The 19,740-nt window shown below is 34.9% G+C and overlaps 1 protein-coding gene across 1 annotated transcript; it reads right to left on the reverse strand.

Moving 5' to 3' along the window:
- Positions 1-3,856: 3,856 nt before the first annotated feature.
- Positions 3,857-10,028, reverse strand: LOC136803966 (transmembrane protein 138-like). The gene is made up of 4 exons (XM_067060696.1): positions 9,831-10,028; positions 5,685-5,856; positions 4,883-4,958; positions 3,857-4,345 (listed from the first exon to the last, which is right to left on the reverse strand). Exons 1-4 carry the CDS (start codon positions 9,953-9,955, stop codon positions 4,236-4,238), a joined length of 483 nt encoding a protein of 160 aa, XP_066916797.1. The 5' UTR covers positions 9,956-10,028; the 3' UTR covers positions 3,857-4,235.
- Positions 10,029-19,740: the final 9,712 nt, after the last annotated feature.

Below are 19,740 nucleotides of genomic sequence, written 5' to 3' on the forward strand. Positions count from 1 at the left end.
TGGTTGGTTTGAGAAAGTAACTATTTTATGTGTTCAATGACTTTTTGGGAATTCTCAATAAACGCTTCAAAAGATATTTTGAAGACGTAGGAAGGTGTATATCATTAAAAAGCGTGTACTAGTACATGGGCCTTGGCGTCCTCACGCCAAGAAGATAAACGAGTCACAGCTACACTCTTTTTTTATAAGAAACAGTAAATTTGTGATGAGGACGGTTGTTTATTTTTTGGCACTTTAAGCCTCAAATTGTTCTATTCTTGACCTTATTTATTGGTTGAAATTGAGGTATTTTAGGATATTTACCCAATTTTTACTTTAACCCCTAAATTGCTTGAAATTGAGTAATTCCGGGCTCGACATTGTTCTTAAATAGTTCTCATTTTTTTGCAATTCTGAGCCTCATTGTTCTTATAAAAGAAAAAGGTGTGCGATTTTAGTTCTATAAACAAAACCATAGCGGTAGAAGAAGAGTTTTTTTTATTTTATTTCCCCTACTAGTCCTTTTTTGGTTAAGTTTTTGTCAGTGTTTATTGTAGTTAGTAGGGGGTGGGCAAATCCTTTGAATCCAAGGCAATAACATACCTGTGAATTCGACTTTGAAAATCGTCCATTTTTGGGATAAGGAGATTTGCTTATAATGCCACTCTTTTGATCTAATCTAATCATAAAATTTTTCTTGGCAGGCAGAGTCCTAGAAAATCTTTTAATCCTATCTTATTTTTAACCATACATGCTTACGTCCCATGAAATATGCCATAGATAAGGGCCCCCCTTTCTATGTTGTCTGAAATTTTTCCCTGGTTACACTTTTGTGAAAACTTGGCAAGGTTTAGCAAAGAGCCATATACCAACAAGCAATACTTTAATGGACCTACCTATTTATAAAACGAATAATTAGAATTTAATGGAAGTAATGTATAATTTTAAATTTCGAATTATATATCTATTGGAACGGAGAAAGCAATTAAGAAACACCTTTTCGGCAGTACTAATGTGCATCTATGTGCAAAAAATCGCAAAAAACTAATGAGAAAATCTCGAGAAAATCTCGAGAAAATCTCAAAAAACCGCTTTTTTCGGGACATTTCCGGTTCTAGCGGCCGGAAAAATTTCTTTTTCGAAAATTGGGCTCTGTCACATTTTGAGCATTGCCATTTTACATCATTGTGCAAAAAATCATGAAAATCTGTCGAGTATAAGTTGAAAAAATGAAGGAAAACCGTTTGACGCCGGTTTTCGGCTGTTCCGGCGATTTTTAAGGAGTTCCGGATTCAAAGGATGATTTTTTTGGAAATCAAACGATGCTAAGTTTTTGGCATCATCATAAAGAACATTTTTCTGTAAAGAAACAATTAAATAAGTTGAAAAAATGTGACGGAAATGTGAAAAAACGACGATTTCCGGCACATTTCCGGTTCTACAGGCCGGAAAATTTTTTTTTTCTGCAAACGGTTTTCGACACCTTTTTGGCAGTACTAATGTGCATCTATGTGCAAAAAATCGCAAAAAAAACTAATGAGAAAATCTCGAGAAAATCTCAAAAAAACCGCTTTTTTTCGGGACATTTCCGGTTCTACCGGCCGGAAAAATTTCTTTTTCGAAAATTGGGCTCTGTCACATTTTGGGCATTGCCATTTTACATCATTGTGCAAAAAAATCATGAAAATCTGTCGAGTATAAGTTGAAAAAAAATGAAGGAAAACCGTTTTACGCCGGTTTTCGGCTGTTCCGGCGATTTTTAAGGAGTTCCGGATTCAAAGGATGATTTTTTTTTGGAAATCAAACGATGCTAAGTTTTGGGCATCATCATAAAGAACATTTTTCTGTAAACAAAACAATTAAATAAGTTGAAAAAAATGTGACGGAAATGTGAAAAAAACGACGATTTCCGGCACATTTCCGGTTCTCTACTGACCGGAAAAAATTTTTTTTCGGCAAACGGTTTTCGACACCTTTTCGGCAGTACTAATGTGCATCTATGTGCAAAAAATCGCAAAAAACTAATGATAAAATCTTGAGAAAATCTCAAAAAACCGCTTTTTTCGGGACATTTCCGGTTCTACCGGCCGGAAAAATTTTTTTTTCGAAAATCGGGCTCCGTCACATTCGAGGGTTTATAGTAATGCACCTTTGTGCAAAAAATCAGAAAAATTGAATGAGCCAATCTCGAGAAAAGTTGGTAACTAACGAACGAACGAACTAACGAACACGGGTTAATTTATAGGACCTTCACCCCACCGGGGTAGGTCCAAAAAACAACCCCAAAAAAAGCGCTCACCAAATCGTCATAATCCATACGAATTTTTATTAATTTTCTTTTTTTGGACACTGTATGTACAAGGTTGAAACATCTCGTTTAAAGAAAGGGAGAATTTCCTCTTACCATCCCTAACGAAAAATTTAGGGTCAAATATTTTTCTAGATTGGCGAATCAAAGACAACGTATCCTGTAAATTCTTGTAAAATTTGATAGGAATATATTTTAAGGTAAAAACTTTTGAAAAGTACACTGATAAAATTTCATAAATATACACAACACATAATTTTGGAAATAAAAATATCTTAAAATATTGATTATTTGAAAAAATTGAAAAACTTGAATGAATATTCTGATAAAAGCTGTGTGAATATCTTTTTGGAACTTTAATTCTTGTTATTTTTGCTAAGTAACCTATTTTGCTTTAGGGGACGGACCACAGTGGGCCCAGAGGTGGAAATAGGGAAAAAACGAAAGTTAAAATTTTGCTTTAATAATATGATTTATGGAATCTTGAATAAATTTCTGATAAGATGCCAAAGTTTCAAGTCTGTATCTGATCTGTAACTCAAGTTATGTGGCTCCAAAGTTGACTGAAAACCACATTTTGATGAAAAATCAAAAAAAGTGAAAAATGCATATTTTTGAAGATTCTGATCTAAATTCAGCTTGTAAATCAGTTCTTTCGTGTGATAACCTTTAGAGACATTATATTCTAAAGGGAAATTGCTTTAAAGTAAGTATAAATATCCAAGAACGAGAAAAAATTCAAATTTTCAGTCCAAATTCTCATCACGAAAATGCTTAAGGTAACCACAAATGTCCAAATATCTCAAAAACCGCTAAGTGTCACATATCAAACCATATATGTTTTGAAAACTACAGACACTAACCTTTCCAAAAATGCTGGAGTTTCGATGTGACAATTAGCGGTTTAAAAGTTCAAATTTTGCCTGCATTTTCCAAGCTACAAATCTCAATTTCCATGAAAAATCTCAAAAGAAAGTCAAAATTTGAAGTTTACTATTTTCTAACTCATGTAATGTGACCCTAGAGCTCTACTAATGCCTTAATAATACAAAAAATGTAAGAAATGCTATCTTGTTGTTCTCCCACTCCCTATTTCCAAACTTTTGTCCTCTGGGCCCAGTGTGCGGACGATAGCAGGTGGTTCATGCGCCAGTAATTCATACTAGGGGGCTAGCAGATCGAATACTCACTCCCTCCAGTGTTCCGTGTTTAGTTCTCAGAGAACTAAAACTGGCTGGCCGTGGACCCCGAATTTCTCAAGTCCTAGATTACTTGGCTATCCATTTAAAAAATCAGTTCTATCTATCTCTCTCCCTTTCCGTGTCAATTCATTACAGTAAGCAAGAAAGATCGACTTATTTAAAAACAAAACCTGTGATTTTTCGAATTCTCCGATCCCTAAGATCTTATTAAGAACTTCTTAACGAGATCTAGAAATATTTTCCGAAAGTCAAATTCCTTAAATCTTCAGATCATTTTGATGGGTCTGTTCTATCGGGTGGTTAAAAAAAAAAGAAGTTCGATTACTCAAAAACTCCTGAACCAAACTTAAAAAGTAACAACATAAAATTTAAGTTAGACCTTCCTCTTTCTTCTGACATTACACTAAAGTTCATATCTTGATCCATTCTGCTCAAAGGCGTTTCCAAACATCCAAAGATTTTTTTAAACCACCCGGTATAAAAATTCTACAATGAATGATGTGTTTGTTACAGTATAACCGTGATCCCACCAACAAAGACAAGTTTAGGTTATTTGGTAATCTGCAAATTCATTAATGTCAATACGATTATCAACATACCGAGTTAGTGAATTTTGGTCAATAAATAAAATACAGCATAAGCTGAAAATTTAGATACATTCCTTCTTTATAGATAGTATGGCACACCCATCAATTGCATCGCACCAGATCATTGATGTAAGAGTTAATCCAAAATTGGATTGTCATTCACCGAATACGAGCCAACTCCTTTCTAAGCCATTCTGTATCACGATAATATTTTGGGTCAGACAATTTCACCATTGCTCTTTTGTAAGTGAAGTAATAAACCACCGACACTAAAAAAAAAAAATGAGATTGTAGTTAATGTCAAAGTCATGGTTTATTGACTTGAAATCAGATCGTGATTGTGTTCTGCCCGCTACGATGAAGCTCTAAAGGGTGACAACAAACAATCTGATGAATAAACTTGAATCTGTAAGGACTGCTCGCTCATCGTTTTAGAGTTAACTGGGAATGACAAAAGAGTTACGTGATGTGTTTAAAAATAGGGCGCCACATCAGAAAAAAGTTCAATTTTTGAAGTTATAGCCATCTGCTATCAGATTATGGTTTGTTTGATTTCAAATAAAAAGAGCCCATTGCAGAAGCAGTAAGCCAATCAGCGAAATGTTTTCTTATCTATCCATGACTTTAAGTTTTTCTGTTCAAATGATGTGTTCTGAATAATTTTAGGGTTACTAATAAGGCTGAAAGAGCGCATCAGATTTTCTTGATTGGACCCCTATCTCATCAGAACAGATAAAAATTTCTAACCGAAACATATGCTCAGAACAGATTAAAGAGATTGAAAGACAAAATAAAAACCAGCTAACCTATCCTCTGAATTGCATACAATGCTTGAAATCCATTGAACCAGATATACTTGATGTCATCACCCCATTTTCGAGACTAAGAGGAAAAATGACATTGATTGAAACGAATAGGGGATTGTACATCCATCTCCCAAACCTTCTCTTTTTTTCTCTAAGCAAAACACTGACATTACAAAAAGTACCGTGTGTAACAAGCCCCCTTTCATGTTTTTGGTCAAATGAAAATTCAAAATTCTATAATCCTCTTTTTGAGCATCCCAGTCAGTTGATAGTCCATTGAAGCTATTCTTCAACCACCTTCGATTGTTTATACAAAAGTACATTATATTCCAATATATTCCCGCTCTTCGTAAATATTGAAATGACTACACGTTTTTGTTTTTTTTAAGAAACTAGTTTTACCAAGCAGCCTCAATGTTTCTTAAGAAATCGGCCTTTTGAGCCTTAAATGTTTCTTACATGTTTCTAAACTTTTTCAAGCTTAAAGAACGCATGTTGATAATACAATAGTCTTTCTACGGTACTTTCCTATCTTCTATATTGCTTTTCTGACTTTCTCAAATGTTTCTAACTGCTATGTAAGTATTTTTCTGGAACTTTGCTTTGATGATTGGAAGGTTCTTTAAAAAACCAAATTAAAAAATGTTATTTTTTCATTCTCAGCCTCAGCATGTTTCTTAGATGTTTCTTAGTTTTTAGGCATTCTGAGCCTTGTGTTTCTTAAAAGTGTGTTTCTTAAAAAAAAAAGACGTGTAGCGTGTTGTTCTAATTTGAGAAAGATTTAGGAGCCAAGATAACTCACCATGGTCCAAATATGAAGTCCAACTGAAAGCATGAGATACAATATAATGCATAGCAGAGTTGTTTTAAATTTCCTCACAAGCAGGAAAATAACACCAGCACGAAAAACAAACGTGTTGAAGAAGACGAGGAAGAGCACAATCAGTGATAATAACAATCCAACATCTTGAATCCTATAAAAATAAAAGGAAAAGAAGAATAGGCCTTTTGCTAATCAGCATATCATTTTAATTCTAAAATTAGAGGCAAAAACATAACGCAATGACTCCAGAAACGTTACATAATCACAATAATAAATATTTTTAATTGTCAACCCTGTTGACCCTTAAAATCCCTTCGTCGTCGTCAAGACTTCAAAGTTTAAATCCGATTCTTCTACATTTTTTGGTAAAACGAACGGGTTTCTAGAACCGAGCAATGCTAATGGCTAGCCCTAAGCAAGTATTAGTTATTACTCCGATCGGAATATACATGTGATTTCCTGACAGCACAAATATATTCAGTTAAAAAAAAAGTACCCACAATGACTCTCGTTTTTTTAAAACGCTTCGTGAATGAGGCAAAGAAACGAAAGTGGAATGTTTTGAATTTCTCAGTGTCCAAATATCTGCTAAGTGATCCTTTTCTGTTTATTTTCACTCACATATTAGCTCTAAAATTAGAGTTTACTCTTTTGGATTAATTGCAAAACTTATTTTAGCACACAGTAGCACCAGTTGTGTAACCGTTTCCTGTTGAATTAAGGTTACATAGAACTATCCAAGCTTCCCAGCTTTCATAATATGAAAGCGTAAAATGGTAATGTATCATCATACATATATATTCTTTAGATTGAATTGGCACATACTACTGATAACCATCTATCTTTGTAGGAACATGACAAAATCAATCATATTCCTATTCTTGCAAATTTCGCATTGCTCCACAAAAAAGTCTATTTTGGTTTGTTTATATTCCACAACAAGCGATTAAACAGCGCCGATTTCCCTAGTTTGCTACTTTTTATAATAATAATATTACAAGTAAAAAAAGTTAAGTATTTAGCGTCTTTCCATCTTTATCTCATATGCGCAAAGTCTTACATAATAAATGTTCAGAAAAATTCCAGACCAATTTTTCAGTGACTTTCTGGTATGGTCAAGTTTCAAGGTGTAAAAGATCATTTAAGAGCAAAACAACTCGCGCCATTTATCTATCGAAATTCCTCATTTTGAGAAAACACATATCACTCCATCTGGCGAATTTTTAATACCATCTAATCTTTCTAAGCATTTCAGGTTGACCTTCTAGCGTAGCTACTTCACATCTTGTCAGGTAAATGATTAAATTTTGAACTTTAGCAACTATCATGAGCTTTGACCATTTAACAGAAGGTCTATCAGTTAGTCACACTGATATCCCACCAAAATGCAAAACAAAGAATAATGCTGACTTGAAAGCAAAGAATCTACCATAAAACTTCTAAAAGGGATATATACATGAAAAATGACATACTTTTTAATGAAATTAACATTTGAAAAATCTAGGGTGATCTAGGTTTCGGAAAAAGCAACATCAGTTATCTACAGGATACGTTTGCAACGTTGAAACAACAGGGATTGTTGTTGCAAACATATCACGCTGTGTAGAACAACTGATGATGTCTTCTAAAAAGTTCTTTAGTAAAAATCCTATTGGTTTCAAATTTATTGTAGCCTCAAAAACTTGTAGCACCAAACCATTGACCAACAGTTAGTCACACTAGCGCCCCGCCGAAATGCGTATCAAAGATTGATGCTGCGAAAGCGCTATATCGTTTACCTGATCTGACTCTCAAGCAAAAAAATGTGCTGCAGAACTTCTAAAGGGATTCATGAAAAAATGAGCCGAAGCTTTTTAATGAAATCAACACTTTCAAAAACTATGAGAAACTGCCTAAAATTTAAGCCATAGATGAAAAAAGCCAAGCCAACCAAAACTAATTTGAAGATCAACTTCCCTAGAAAAAGATCTACGGGGAAGACGGAACCCACCTAGATCCGCGGACCGCCAGATAGGCTATTTCCCGGAAATTTTACAGGACCTCAAACAGTGACCCATTTACATGTGCAGAATTATTTTTACTTTAGCGTATAAACAAGGCCTTGAAAATTGAAGCGCTGGTTGATATTCTGGCTGCTGCACGTTCGCAATCAGTCGTTTTGTCCCGTTTTAAGTTTTCAAGTTTTAATTAATTGTCTTGGGAACTTCAAATTGATTCAGCAACTCTCAGGTAACTCTCATCCTTGTTGTTTTGTTGTACATACATCCTGTAGCTGCCTGTAGATGACTAATGTTATTTTTTCTGAAAGCTTGATTTCCTAGTGTGACTAACCGACCAATTGTTTCAAATGTATTTAAAGCTCTTTACAAACATTTTAAAAGTTTTCATAGAAAATCAAGATTCTTTTTTGGCTTTAGCAAATTTGGGGCTTTCTTTAAAATTCTTCACCGGTTATCAGCACAAAGAACAAAGAATTTCGAACTTGCTACACTTTATACCTCACGACTTACTTGTAACAACTTTGACAGATATCATTAATTGGGTCTATTGGACAGCATAAGGAAATGATAACATATTTTTTACCCACATTTCTTTATCAGAGAGTGTTGAATTTGTGATCAAGAATTACTATTTAAAAGTTGCCAATCATATACTTAATATCCCGATGGGATGGAACAGATCCAGCTATATTTTGGGCAAACCTCTTTCTTTCTTACCACAAGTAGCAACTCCAGAAGATTTTTCAAGTTTTAATTTTTTTTTCAAAATCTATCCTATCTTGTAGAGCTTTGAAAAAGAAAGAAAATGAGGGGTCATAGGCCTCCAGAGGATTAGTGGTTTTAAAGATATTCAAATTTTAGTGCCGAAATTTTGACTAAAAATGTCAAAAAAAAGGTTAGGAAATAGCTTGGAAAAATTCGAAAAATGTTTCAAAAAAGAAAAAAAAGAAATTTTCCAGTCATGCTTCTTTTAAATTTTGCATATCTCTTTTTCTAGTGTAGCTAGAGACCTCAAATTTGGAGGGAGAATTCTTTGATGGTGTTAAAATATTATTATATAAAAATATTTGTAAAATATTTAGTATATTTATCAAAATAACGAAAGATATGTCTTTTTTTGAAAAAAGAAGACATTGCATTGTTTTATTTTTATTTTTGAAGAAAATAGCTTGGAAAAGGTTGAAATGAGTCAAAAAAGGTGGTAGGACCCATTTTCAAGGGGCCTCTGGAAATGGAGGAACAAAAACTTATGAGTAAAGAATAAGTTTTTCTGAAAGGAGAAACCCCAAATGAAAAGAAAATCCATTTCGGCAGAAATAAAAACTTTTTTTTGGGACATTCCCATGCTAAAGAAGCAAAAAAGTTAAAAAAACTACATTAAAATGAAAGAACTAGAATTAGCGATTGTGATTTTTGAATTCCTCACCCTTTTTCTGATAAACATACAAAGTTTCAGCCTCCAAATACATTTTCCTCCGTTTCCATTCCGGACACATTTGTTCTTCGATAGTTGCTAATTTTTTTTCTCCAATCGGCAAACAATTTTCAAAATGTTGCAAAACGTTCGGCATTTTACCAATTTGCCGTCTAGCCCGTGTCCACAGTGTTATATACCGCTGGAAAGCTAAGATCACGGGCTTTTATTTAGTAAAAACCGGAACGCTTTAGCATACATAGAAAAAAAGTTCGGAGGGTTCAAAGTTCACGGAAAAATGAAACATTTGGTATGACGTCAACGAAAGTTGCATGACTTCTGGAGTCCCTACCACAAGTTTAAATATGTCAGTGCAGGTGGAACTTCGATATTCCTTGTTTAGGAAAAGCTATACCTGTTTTCTTTTCTCTTTACAGAATCAACAAGCCATCAACATCAACAAATTACCAGATTTCCTCATCGTGGGGGGGAGCAAAATAAGGCGGAAACTAAGTAGCAATCTCAGCACAAGATTGCTGCCTTTATTTGCCTATGCAAGCTATCATTGTTTTTGCGTGCTCAAGGGTAAAATGAAAGTCATCGATATTCTTCAAAGGAAGAACGTCAGAAAAAAACCCATTAAAGATGTATTTTGTGGTTGAGAATCGATCCTGTGAAGATGAAAAAATTTCTTATTCAAAATATACTCACACAAATAACACCAACAAAACGACATTGTCAGCTCTAAAAATCTCTGCAAATGAATTTATTAAAATGTCTATCAAAAGTAAAAAGAATTGCAGGTATACCACTGGTTTATATCGTGATACCTGCATTGCAGTTTCATTTTTGTTTACATTTTGTTTTGATTTTTGTTGCTCTACAGCTAGGATACCATTTTTAAAAACAATATTCGAAAAATCGCCCGCGTTAATATTTTTGCCGCCAATATTCCCCGCCATCTTGTGAATTCAATTTGGCGCCAAAATTTTAGGCGGGAATTTTTATTTTGATTTCAACATACTTCAATTTGATTGGTCAAAGGAATTTTGTGTTTTTCATTGGTTGGCTAATCTAGGTTTCAAAGCGCGTATCTATACTTTGAACAGTATTTCGGGTTTGACCAAGGAAAGAACGCACTCCATTGGTGATCTTACACAATAACGTCACTCTCCTCACCATCGTCGTCAAATATTACCCGCCAAATTTTATACTCGTCTGGCATCTGGGAGATATGTAGGAAATGCGCCATCTTGTTTTAATGAGGATTATATCAAGAGATATTTAACACAAAATATCAACAATTTTATACCATATTTTAGAGCTTCGTTGAAATATAGTGTTGTATTACCTTGAGTAGAGTTTTTGCAAAAAGGAATGCTTTGTCAGATTGGGAAATACTGTGTTTTGTTTTTGATACAAATTTGGAAATAAGCTAAGCTCTCACATTCTTTTTACGCCCTCTGACAGCTGACAATTAGGCTAGGCTAGACTCAGGCGGTCATCACGTGGTTGCTTATAAAAGATGTGCCTCATTTTCGGCGATTCATATTTCGTTTCATACATTCATACATGTTTGTTTTTTTGACTTGTTGTCGGACAAAATTGTTGTCGGAATACTGACGCATTCGTCAAATCCAACGTCGTACATTTTTACTGTCGGACTAGAAAGTGTAGGACTACTAGAGTACCCTGCCCAGTTGGCGACCAAAATTTTTTGATTCAAATTTTTCACTTACTTTTTACTTTTTTGAAAATCCTTTTCGACCAACGGTTAGACAACTTTTAACATGCTCTTCGTGTTTGTTTTGATTTTTTATTTGAGGAGATCTTCTTAGAATAAAAAACTTTCGAAGCGAGCGGTACAAGTGCCCAGTTCCCGACCGACGTACCAGTCTGCGACCGATCGCGAGTAAGAAAAAAATCAGTGCTCTACTTGCAGGCAAGGTTGTATTAATTGATCAGGATGATAAAAAAAGTCATAAGCTTTCCCGTATTACATTTATTTACACTCGTTCTTTTGTTTTAAAATAGCTCACTTACATTTCCCCTCGGCATGTTTTTTCAGAATTTTTCTTCAAGTCGCCATTTTTTTCTAAAGTTTTGTTTTGTTTTGAAAGTGGCGGTCTATGGAGAGTCTTCATTTGATAAAAACGCGGGAATTTTTTATGTCTGTTTTTTTCTCTTCGCGTCTGGAATTTTTTAATCGCAATGTAGAGTCTTCTTTTTCATTTTTTGAGTTTGGTCGGTCGCAGACTGGACGTCAAATTTCAAAGCTGATTGCGTCAACTTTTTTATCAATATTTCAAACGAAAAAAACTGTATCGAGCTGATTTTTACAGAAATGCTTTCTAACATATTCATCGTTTTGGACAAGTATTTTTTGGAGTGGGAGTTGAAGCGTTTTTTCTTACGAAGCTTTTTTGTCCACAGGTAGCCATTTTTTATTTTTTTCGAAAAATCCGGGTTTTTCATGTGCTTCCGTGCAAAGTTGGATCTTTCGGATTCTACTCGTTCTTTTCTAGAACTTTTTTTACACAGTACGGGAAATAGGTCGAGGCAGATTACTACCAAAAGAAATTCTCCAGAGGTTTGTTTTTGTATGACTTTTCTGGGTTCAAAGACGTTCGGTCGCCAACTGGACCGGTCGCCAACTGGGCAGGGGACTCTACTGACGACCTCCCGTTAAAAATGTATGCGGGCGGACGGGCAGTCGATAAAATTCCCGGTTTTTTTATCACGCCCAGTCTGGGAAATCCTCTCAATTGCACGCTTATGTTCCAAGGGCGTAAGCGCGCAATTGCATGGTTATAATTTACGCCCGCTCCCGTCCTGGTTGAAATTGCTTAGAGATTTCAAGGGGTTCAGAATTCTCTAATTCGGGCGAAGGCATGGTTTAACGGGCAATCCATTTTTACGGAATCTTCTTCTACGATAAATTTTGAGTAAAACTGCTCTAGGCTTTGGAAATTCAACAGAGCTTTCGGAAGGAATTGCGTGTCAGAATAATAAAGGGTGCAATTGCACGTTTACCGCTTACCGCCCGTCTCAGAACAATTTCGATAAGCGTGTAATTACACGCTTAAAAATGATAACCGTGCAATTGCGCGCTTACGGCCTCGAAACATAAGCGTGTAGTTGAGAGGATTTCCCAGACTGCCAGTAATTCAGCAGGGGCGGGTGGTGACGCGAGCAAAACAATTTTTCGATGGCCATCAGAGCAATTGAGAAAAAAGCTATACTTTAAAAGAACAAATTGCTTTTCCCAGATTTTTTCCGCATCTCTGCACCTGCACCGGCCGGAAAATATTAATGCAGGCAGGTGACGCGAATAGAACAATTTTTGGATGACCGCCTTACTTGTTTTCTCTTTTATATTCCAACAATAAAATGCTTACTGTCAACTGCTCTAACTTGGGACGATTGGTCGAAACATGGGGCTGTTGCATATCTGGTCTGTATTTTCACTTACTGTACTATAGTAAAATTGAAAGAGAAATCGTGTATTTTTAAATACGCTGTTCCTTAACTCAAATCAAATGAATTTGGAGGTTTGGTGAAATGGTGGCTGAATTGCCGTCCCATGTTTTGTCAGAAAGTTAGAGCAGTTGACGGTACATAGTTGACACGGTACACATTGACCAAAGTATTCACCATGCAATTTTTATATTAGAAATATCTGCACTAAAAACGAAAGACATCAAAATTGTTCTCTTCTTCTCACTGGCTTTTGTAATCCGCTCCATCATAAAGTCTTTTTTAAATTTCAACCATTGAGATTGCTGTGTATGATGACACGTATGATGACTGGTTAACAACTGACCCTAATTTTTGACGCTACTGGCAAATTTACAGCTGCTACCATTTTTATTTCAATGATTGAGTTTGAATTCAGTTCGACGAATAAAATGAATCAACCCAGGCTCTGTTTAATTATTTGGGAGTTATTAAAACACAAAGAATCAACCTCAGAATGGGCTTTTTCTGTTAATACCGTAAGTTGGTCCAATATCGACATCCCTCGTCAAATTCCGACACCCTTCTTTAGAGACAGGAATAATATGAAAGCTTGAATCACTGATTGAAAAAGGATTATTCCTCTGTGACCACTAAGCCAAGAAAAACAGTTTCAACCTTTCTATCAATTTCAGCTGATAAAAAGGGTGTCGGAATTAGAGGAGGGATGTCGACATTAGACCAAGTTACGGTAAGGGCCTAGGACATCAAATTTTTGTCATGATTTTCATGGAAATAGGATTGAGTTTCAAAATTCAACCAAAGGCCTGGAAATTTGCCTGCCCTAATAGCTTTTCAGCGCCTTGGATAAAAAAGTACCGTAAGTTTGTCTAATCTCAACATCCGTCTTCTTTTTTCAACACCCTTCTTTAGAGGTAGGAATAATATGAAAGCTAGAATCGGTGATTGAAAAAGAATTTTTCGTCTCTTACCACTAAGCAAAGAAATATAGTTTCAACCTTTCTATTATTTTCAGCTCTAGAAAAGGGTGTTGAATTTAAAAGAGGGATGTCGACATTAGACCAAGTTACGGTAGTCATATAACTTTATTTGTTTCAATCCTTGATTCTACGGGTTGAATATTTTCTTAAATCTTTAGCTCTCAAACGGGAATTTGATGCGATTGTTAAGAGCTTTACCTTCAGATTGGATACTGTCAACTGCCCTAACTTGGGATGATTGGTCGAAACATAGGACCGTTTAATATCTGGCCTTTATTTTCACTTACTGTAGAATCTCTTTGACAATAAATTCGTTTTGATAACTCCACCAAGTTTATCAATCATACTTTCTGATTTTCATTGGACCTTTTCCATATCATTGGTTGTTTTTTCATTCAAAAACATTATTGATAGCAGTGCCCACCATCAAGCATGTTTCAATTTTCAATAAAATTGATTTTTGAAGCCGGAACTTTCTAAAAATCGCCGGAACAGCCGATTTTCGCCGGAAAAACGGTATTTCTTGAATTCCTTGAGCTGTACTTTATATTTTTTCATGAAATTTTGCACACTGATGCAAAATGTCAATACCTAAATTGTGATGGAGCCCGATTTTCAAAAAACATCTTTTTCCGGTCGAAAATGCCGGAAATATGCCGGAAAAACTGTTTTTTTGACATTTTCTCAAGATTTTATCATTAGTTTTTTCTGATTTTTTGCTCAAAGATGCATATTAACAATGCCCTAAACATGGCCGAGTCCGATTTTTGAGAAAAATTTTTTTCTGGCAGAAAATGCCTGAAATATGCCGGAAATTGCCGTTTTTCTATATTTGCATTGGACCAGAACTTCCTATTTATTTTTTCCCTACAACCCTTCCCTCTCCCCCATCAACAATCAATGATGAATTTATTGTGTGGTGTATTTTCGCTAAGCGCTATATTTTCTGACTGATTTTTTTTCATTTTTCTTTTCGCATTGCTATCTAACTTTCATCATCAGGTAGGTCCATTCAGTATATAGCTTGTTGCCACTAATTTAGTCTTCTTCGTTCCAGACATTCGCGTGTGTTCCACTACGGATTTTTTCATATTTCTATTTAAAAGCCTACTCGGTGCGAAAGAGAAATCGTGTATTTTTTTTTAATACACCGTTCATTAACTCAAATGAAATGACTTGCGAGCGAATATAATTGAATCAATCAAACGTAATCAAACATGTAATCAAACAAAATGGAATACAAACAAACGTAATAGAAGCAATCAAACGACGAATCTTGGGATATCTAGCAGGATATTTTTCCAACCTCAGTAAGAAGATAGCGTTTGAAAGTTACACAGAAAACTAATAGATAAAAGTTACCTAGTGGAACAAATCGTTTTTACAGTAATAGAGAAAGTGGTAAGTTGATAAAAGAGAACTTTGAAACACTTGTCAAAGTTACGAAAAAAGCAATTTGATAAAATGATCTTTAAAAGACTCTTAAAAATAACGAAGAAGGCGATTCCATAAAAGTGATCTTTGAAACACTTTTAAAAGTTACGATGAAAGCAATTCAATAAAATAGAACTTAGAAACACTCTTAAAAGTTACAAAGACAGGGAGGGTCAGTGTACCAGAAGGTGGCATGTATCCTGGGGTGGGTGGGTGTTTGAGAAAAAAATTTGTCATGTACTACCTGTGTATGATTGGGGTGTTGGGTCCAAAATCGATTTTGATTTTTACAACCTGTGTGCCAAAATAGAGGTGTTGGGTCCAAAATCGATGTTAACAGTGTGGAAACAAAAAGGTTCAGAAACAGGGGGGGGTCGGTAGTAAAATCTCAGACATAATGACGTTTACTACCGTGGTGGTGTGACAAAAAATGGGAAAAATATTTTACTACCAAGGGTACTAAAATACCAAAATAGGTGGTATCTATGTGTACATTTTTGAAAAACTTTTACTACCTGAGTAGTAAAAACTGATAAAATTAGCAAATTTAACTATTTTTTGTATTCTTTTTAATTTTTGGGATAACTTTTCTGAAAAAATCTGAAAATTTTTATAATTTGAAAAAAAATTCTGTTGGAAAATTGTTTACTGCAAACAAAAAATTCTCAATTTATTCTCAATTTTTTTTTCAATATGAAAAAGACTAATTCTAAGGGCAAAACATTAATTTTCGCACTAGGTGAAAAATGTGCCGCAGAAATAACAATTTTTTAAAGCTTTATTGTAAAAGCTGTCCGAAAAGCAACCAAAAAATAGGTGGTCTCTATGTCAAATTGTCCCAAAAAATTTTACTACCAGGGTAGTAAAATACCTCTTCCAAGAATTTGGGTGGTGGTATGTAAAAATTCGTAAAAATCCTTTTACTACTCATATATGTCTGAGATTTTACTACAGACCCCCCCCTGTCAGAAATTATCTGCTAAAATAGAAATGTAAAGTTGTTCTATTATAAATTGATCAAGCCAAGTTTGTCCAAGATCATTCTTCCAAACTTCTTCAAAATCGTACCAGATCCCACTGAAATAAAGGTTTATCGAGTCAATGTAAACATTCGAACATTTGAATTCAAACATTCATACATTAGAGGTGCCAACTCTCACGCATTGGCATTTCCACATGGTCTCACGTAATTTTTGAAAAGTTTGATTTCTCACGCATTTTGAATTTTTGAGAAAAATTTTCCTGTTTTTCTGATTTTTGGAACCGCAGTCGAAGGCAACCAGAAGGCTCCTTTTTCGATAGCTATCTACCCGAAGGTAGGGGAGGGCACCACTCTTTCTCCAGGGCTCAAAATAACGGTCGGACATCAGACATTGTCTGACCCAATAGCCTCATGTCCGACAGAATAATGATAATTTTCAAGCTAAAGCAACCCTGATTGGACATTTTGTCAAGCCTTGTTTCTCCCTGGATTGCTCCACTTATCATTGATCCTCCTCTTAATTGCTGAGCATCAAGCAGAGATGCATCAAGTACCATTTTGGGCATCTTTGGTATGACCCGGCTAGGGTCAAACCGTAGTCGGATGCTCTACCACTGCACACTCTTGTTATGAAGAAAGTAATTTGATAAACGTGATCTTAAAAAAGTAAAGGAGAAAGCGATTCAATAAAAGAGAACTTAGAAACACTCTTAATAGTTGCGAAGAGGCAATTAAAAAAGAGTAGATTTTAAGAGGCAAGGTATACAGAAGATTTCAAATCAAGTTAATGGTTTTATTCATCTTTTCATTCAGACATCATGACCAACACAAAAGATTTTTAGTCAGACATTGACCGATGACCGGCCGGCGCTTATTTGCAGCCCTGTGACATACCTTAAGTGGATAAATTTTCACGTGTACTAATTTTCAAGGGTCTTTAAAATTTTCGCGTGGATTAAATTTTGCAAAAATTCAGACAACTAGGCTCAAAAAGCAAAACTTTTTCTCAAGAAAACACAAAAGTATAGTAACAGAGTAAATAATATACAGCAAAGTATTGTATATTATTTGTGACGTCAATCGTAAATATAAATGATTTCCCCTTTCTCTTTTATTTTTGTTTGTTGTTTGTTCTAGCAATGCTTTTTGTTCATATTCCACGCGCGTTTGACTTTATACAATTAAATAGAAAGAGAACAAAATCAAGAGTGTAGGAAAAATTTTAAAATGTGCTGCCCGGGCGAGTTTTTTTTTTCGTTACCCGCATTTCCGGAAACATGACTACTTTTTTTTTGGCCTTACCGGCCTTACTGTACTTTAGAATCCAGAATTTTTTGCCAACGCATATAAATCTGAATTAGAAAGGCTGAGCTATCTGGTTTGCAAAGTAGTGAGAGTGATTTTTTGAACAGCTTATTAAGAAGATTTTATTTATAAGTATTTAAAAGACCAGATAGCTACTATGACAGAATTAGACAAGGTATGTTGGCATTACATGAAGTGACAGTAGATCTGGCTTCTTTGTAAAAGCGAAAGACACATCTAGACTTATTTCGTACTTTTCAGTCTCTAGTTTGTAGTTTTTCTGACTTTCTGGGACTTTGTGAGTTATTTTCTATGTTTTTCAACTGGTTGAATGACTTACCAAAAGATTGCCAGCGGTGGGATTTCGAACCCACTAAATGCAAAGTGCCGTTCGGTTGATCAGAAACCCAAAGCTCTAACCACTGCTCCATGGTTTCATGTCAGAAGATTGTTTCTAACCTGCTATTTATATTGTACAATCTACAGATTATATTAAGAGAAAATCACAAAGGTTTCCAGCTTCAACCTTAACCCTAACTGATAATAACCCAATTCATAGCCAATCTGATACATAACCACACCCATACCCAACCCTACTAGGTTGCCTGCAGGTCCTGATATTATTCCTGCATGCCGGATCCCAAAATATGTGTCTTTTGCTTTTACGAAGAAGCCATCACCATGACAGTAGCACTTTAGGATCAGGAACATTCAAAAACCAGCTTTTTCCTTAGGAATTTGTTACTTTTTTGTTTTGATCTGAAATTTTCAGGAGAGGTGGCAAACAAAGTTCCCTCGCTCATGTCAAGGCGTTGTGGAATGGGGGTAACAGAGTAAAATTCTAATTATCACCAAAAATATTCTGTCTTTTTTTGCCAATATCTTTTAAATGAATAGTCCTTTCTTTAGGCTGCCTTCAGTAAACCTTCCTAAACCTTTTGTCCTTCAGAAAAACCAAAAACATTCCTGTAGCCAGTAGTATGATCCCTGATAAACATCTTATTTCTATTGTATTTCGCGCAGGTTTTTCAATAGATGTCATGTGACTCAAATAGTTGTTTGGGAAAACGCAACAGTCTATTGCATAACTAATTACTTCCAACTTCCATATTATTCCTATCTCTAAAGAAGGGTGTCAGAATTAATGTCAATGTTAGACCAACTTACGGTATTTCACTAAGGGTTTTCATTTTTTCCACAGAACATGTACCTTAAGGGAACTATTTTTTGCGGGAACTAATTTTTGCGGTTCGCAGTTCAAGATTTAATATTAAATATTTGCGGGAACTTAATTTTGCGGATTTCTCACTTAAATGAAAATCAGAGCTGTACTGTGAATTATTCGACCTTTGTTTTTCGCATTGGAAAAATTTTGCGGGAACTTGATTTTGCGGTTTGGGCCTAAATCCGCAAAAACCGCTAAATTTAGTTCCCACAAAAATTAGTTCCCTTAAGGTAGTAAAACTATTTAGAAGTTTAAAAGTTTTTAAAACTTACAAAGTTATTCCATTTTCAAATCAAAGATTTAGGCACTTTAAAAGAATAGCCATTCCACTATGTGCCAGCCACAAACTTCTTCTTTTCTGGACAGGGGGGGGGGTGAACTCTAAAGTTTTTCTTTTATTACTTCATGCTTGCCAATCTTTTATTGCTTTCTTGTGTTAATTACTAGATTCATCTATGACTCACGGGTTATTTCTTGAAATGGAAACACAAATTTTGCCAACCAAGCTGTTAGAAGTGAAGCTGTAATTTTTGAGTGTTAAATATTTTGGTCTGGAAAATAATTTTTTTAATAACCATGAAGTTTTTTGAGTGGTACGTAGCTTACAGGCAGATGAGTACTGAATGATCTTTTTAGCTTGATATTTTGTCAAAAGTTGCTGTATGAACCCAAAGAAAATAGTCAAAAATGAAGAATTTTACTGCTGACTGCAATTTCTGATAGCATATCATGGGGCTTTCAAAGTGTGTAAATATGAAATACCCCACTCCCCCTTAGTTAATGTACTTAAATGCCAACTTTCTCTCAGGAAATAGGAAATAAAACTCCATTACAAAGCTTTTTGAAAATCTCAGAACCCCCTGAGGCTAGGGAGTAAAACACTATGCCTCTTCATAGGTTATTTCTGGCAGCTTATTGTCGCTTTTGGTTTGCTCTTGAAGAATTTTGATCTCCATTCATTAAAAGGTCAAATCTTCAAAGTCAAAAATCAAAAAAAATTTGAAACCGCTTTTTCAAAATTTAAAAACCTTGAAAAATTGGCTGGTAATAAACAAATTCCAAAGTTTTGCTTTATAATTTGACATCTTTTTAAGACGCAAGCTGCAGAACTTTATTCAAAAGTCATTATTTTTGAGTAGGGTCAGGATGGAAGTTTTCTGGTTTCATAGAAAGGATTATAAAGTGTGACTTGAATGAGATGATTCTCAGATAATGGGA

This window comes from Clytia hemisphaerica, unplaced genomic scaffold (genome assembly GCF_902728285.1).
Source record: "Clytia hemisphaerica strain Z4C2 unplaced genomic scaffold, Clytia hemisphaerica genome assembly, whole genome shotgun sequence".
Taxonomy (NCBI): Eukaryota; Metazoa; Cnidaria; class Hydrozoa; order Leptothecata; family Clytiidae; genus Clytia; species Clytia hemisphaerica.

Coding starts and splice junctions, on each gene's coding strand:
- LOC136803966 (XM_067060696.1), bottom strand. CDS start 9,955: ATGCAGGTATCACGATATAAACCAGTGGTATACCTGCAATTCTTTTTA. Junction 5,857..9,830: donor GTTTTGTTGGTGTTATTTGT/GTGAGTATATTT, acceptor TTATTTTTATAG/GATTCAAGATGTTGGATTGT. Junction 4,959..5,684: donor GACTTCATATTTGGACCATG/GTGAGTTATCTT, acceptor TTTTCCTCTTAG/TCTCGAAAATGGGGTGATGA.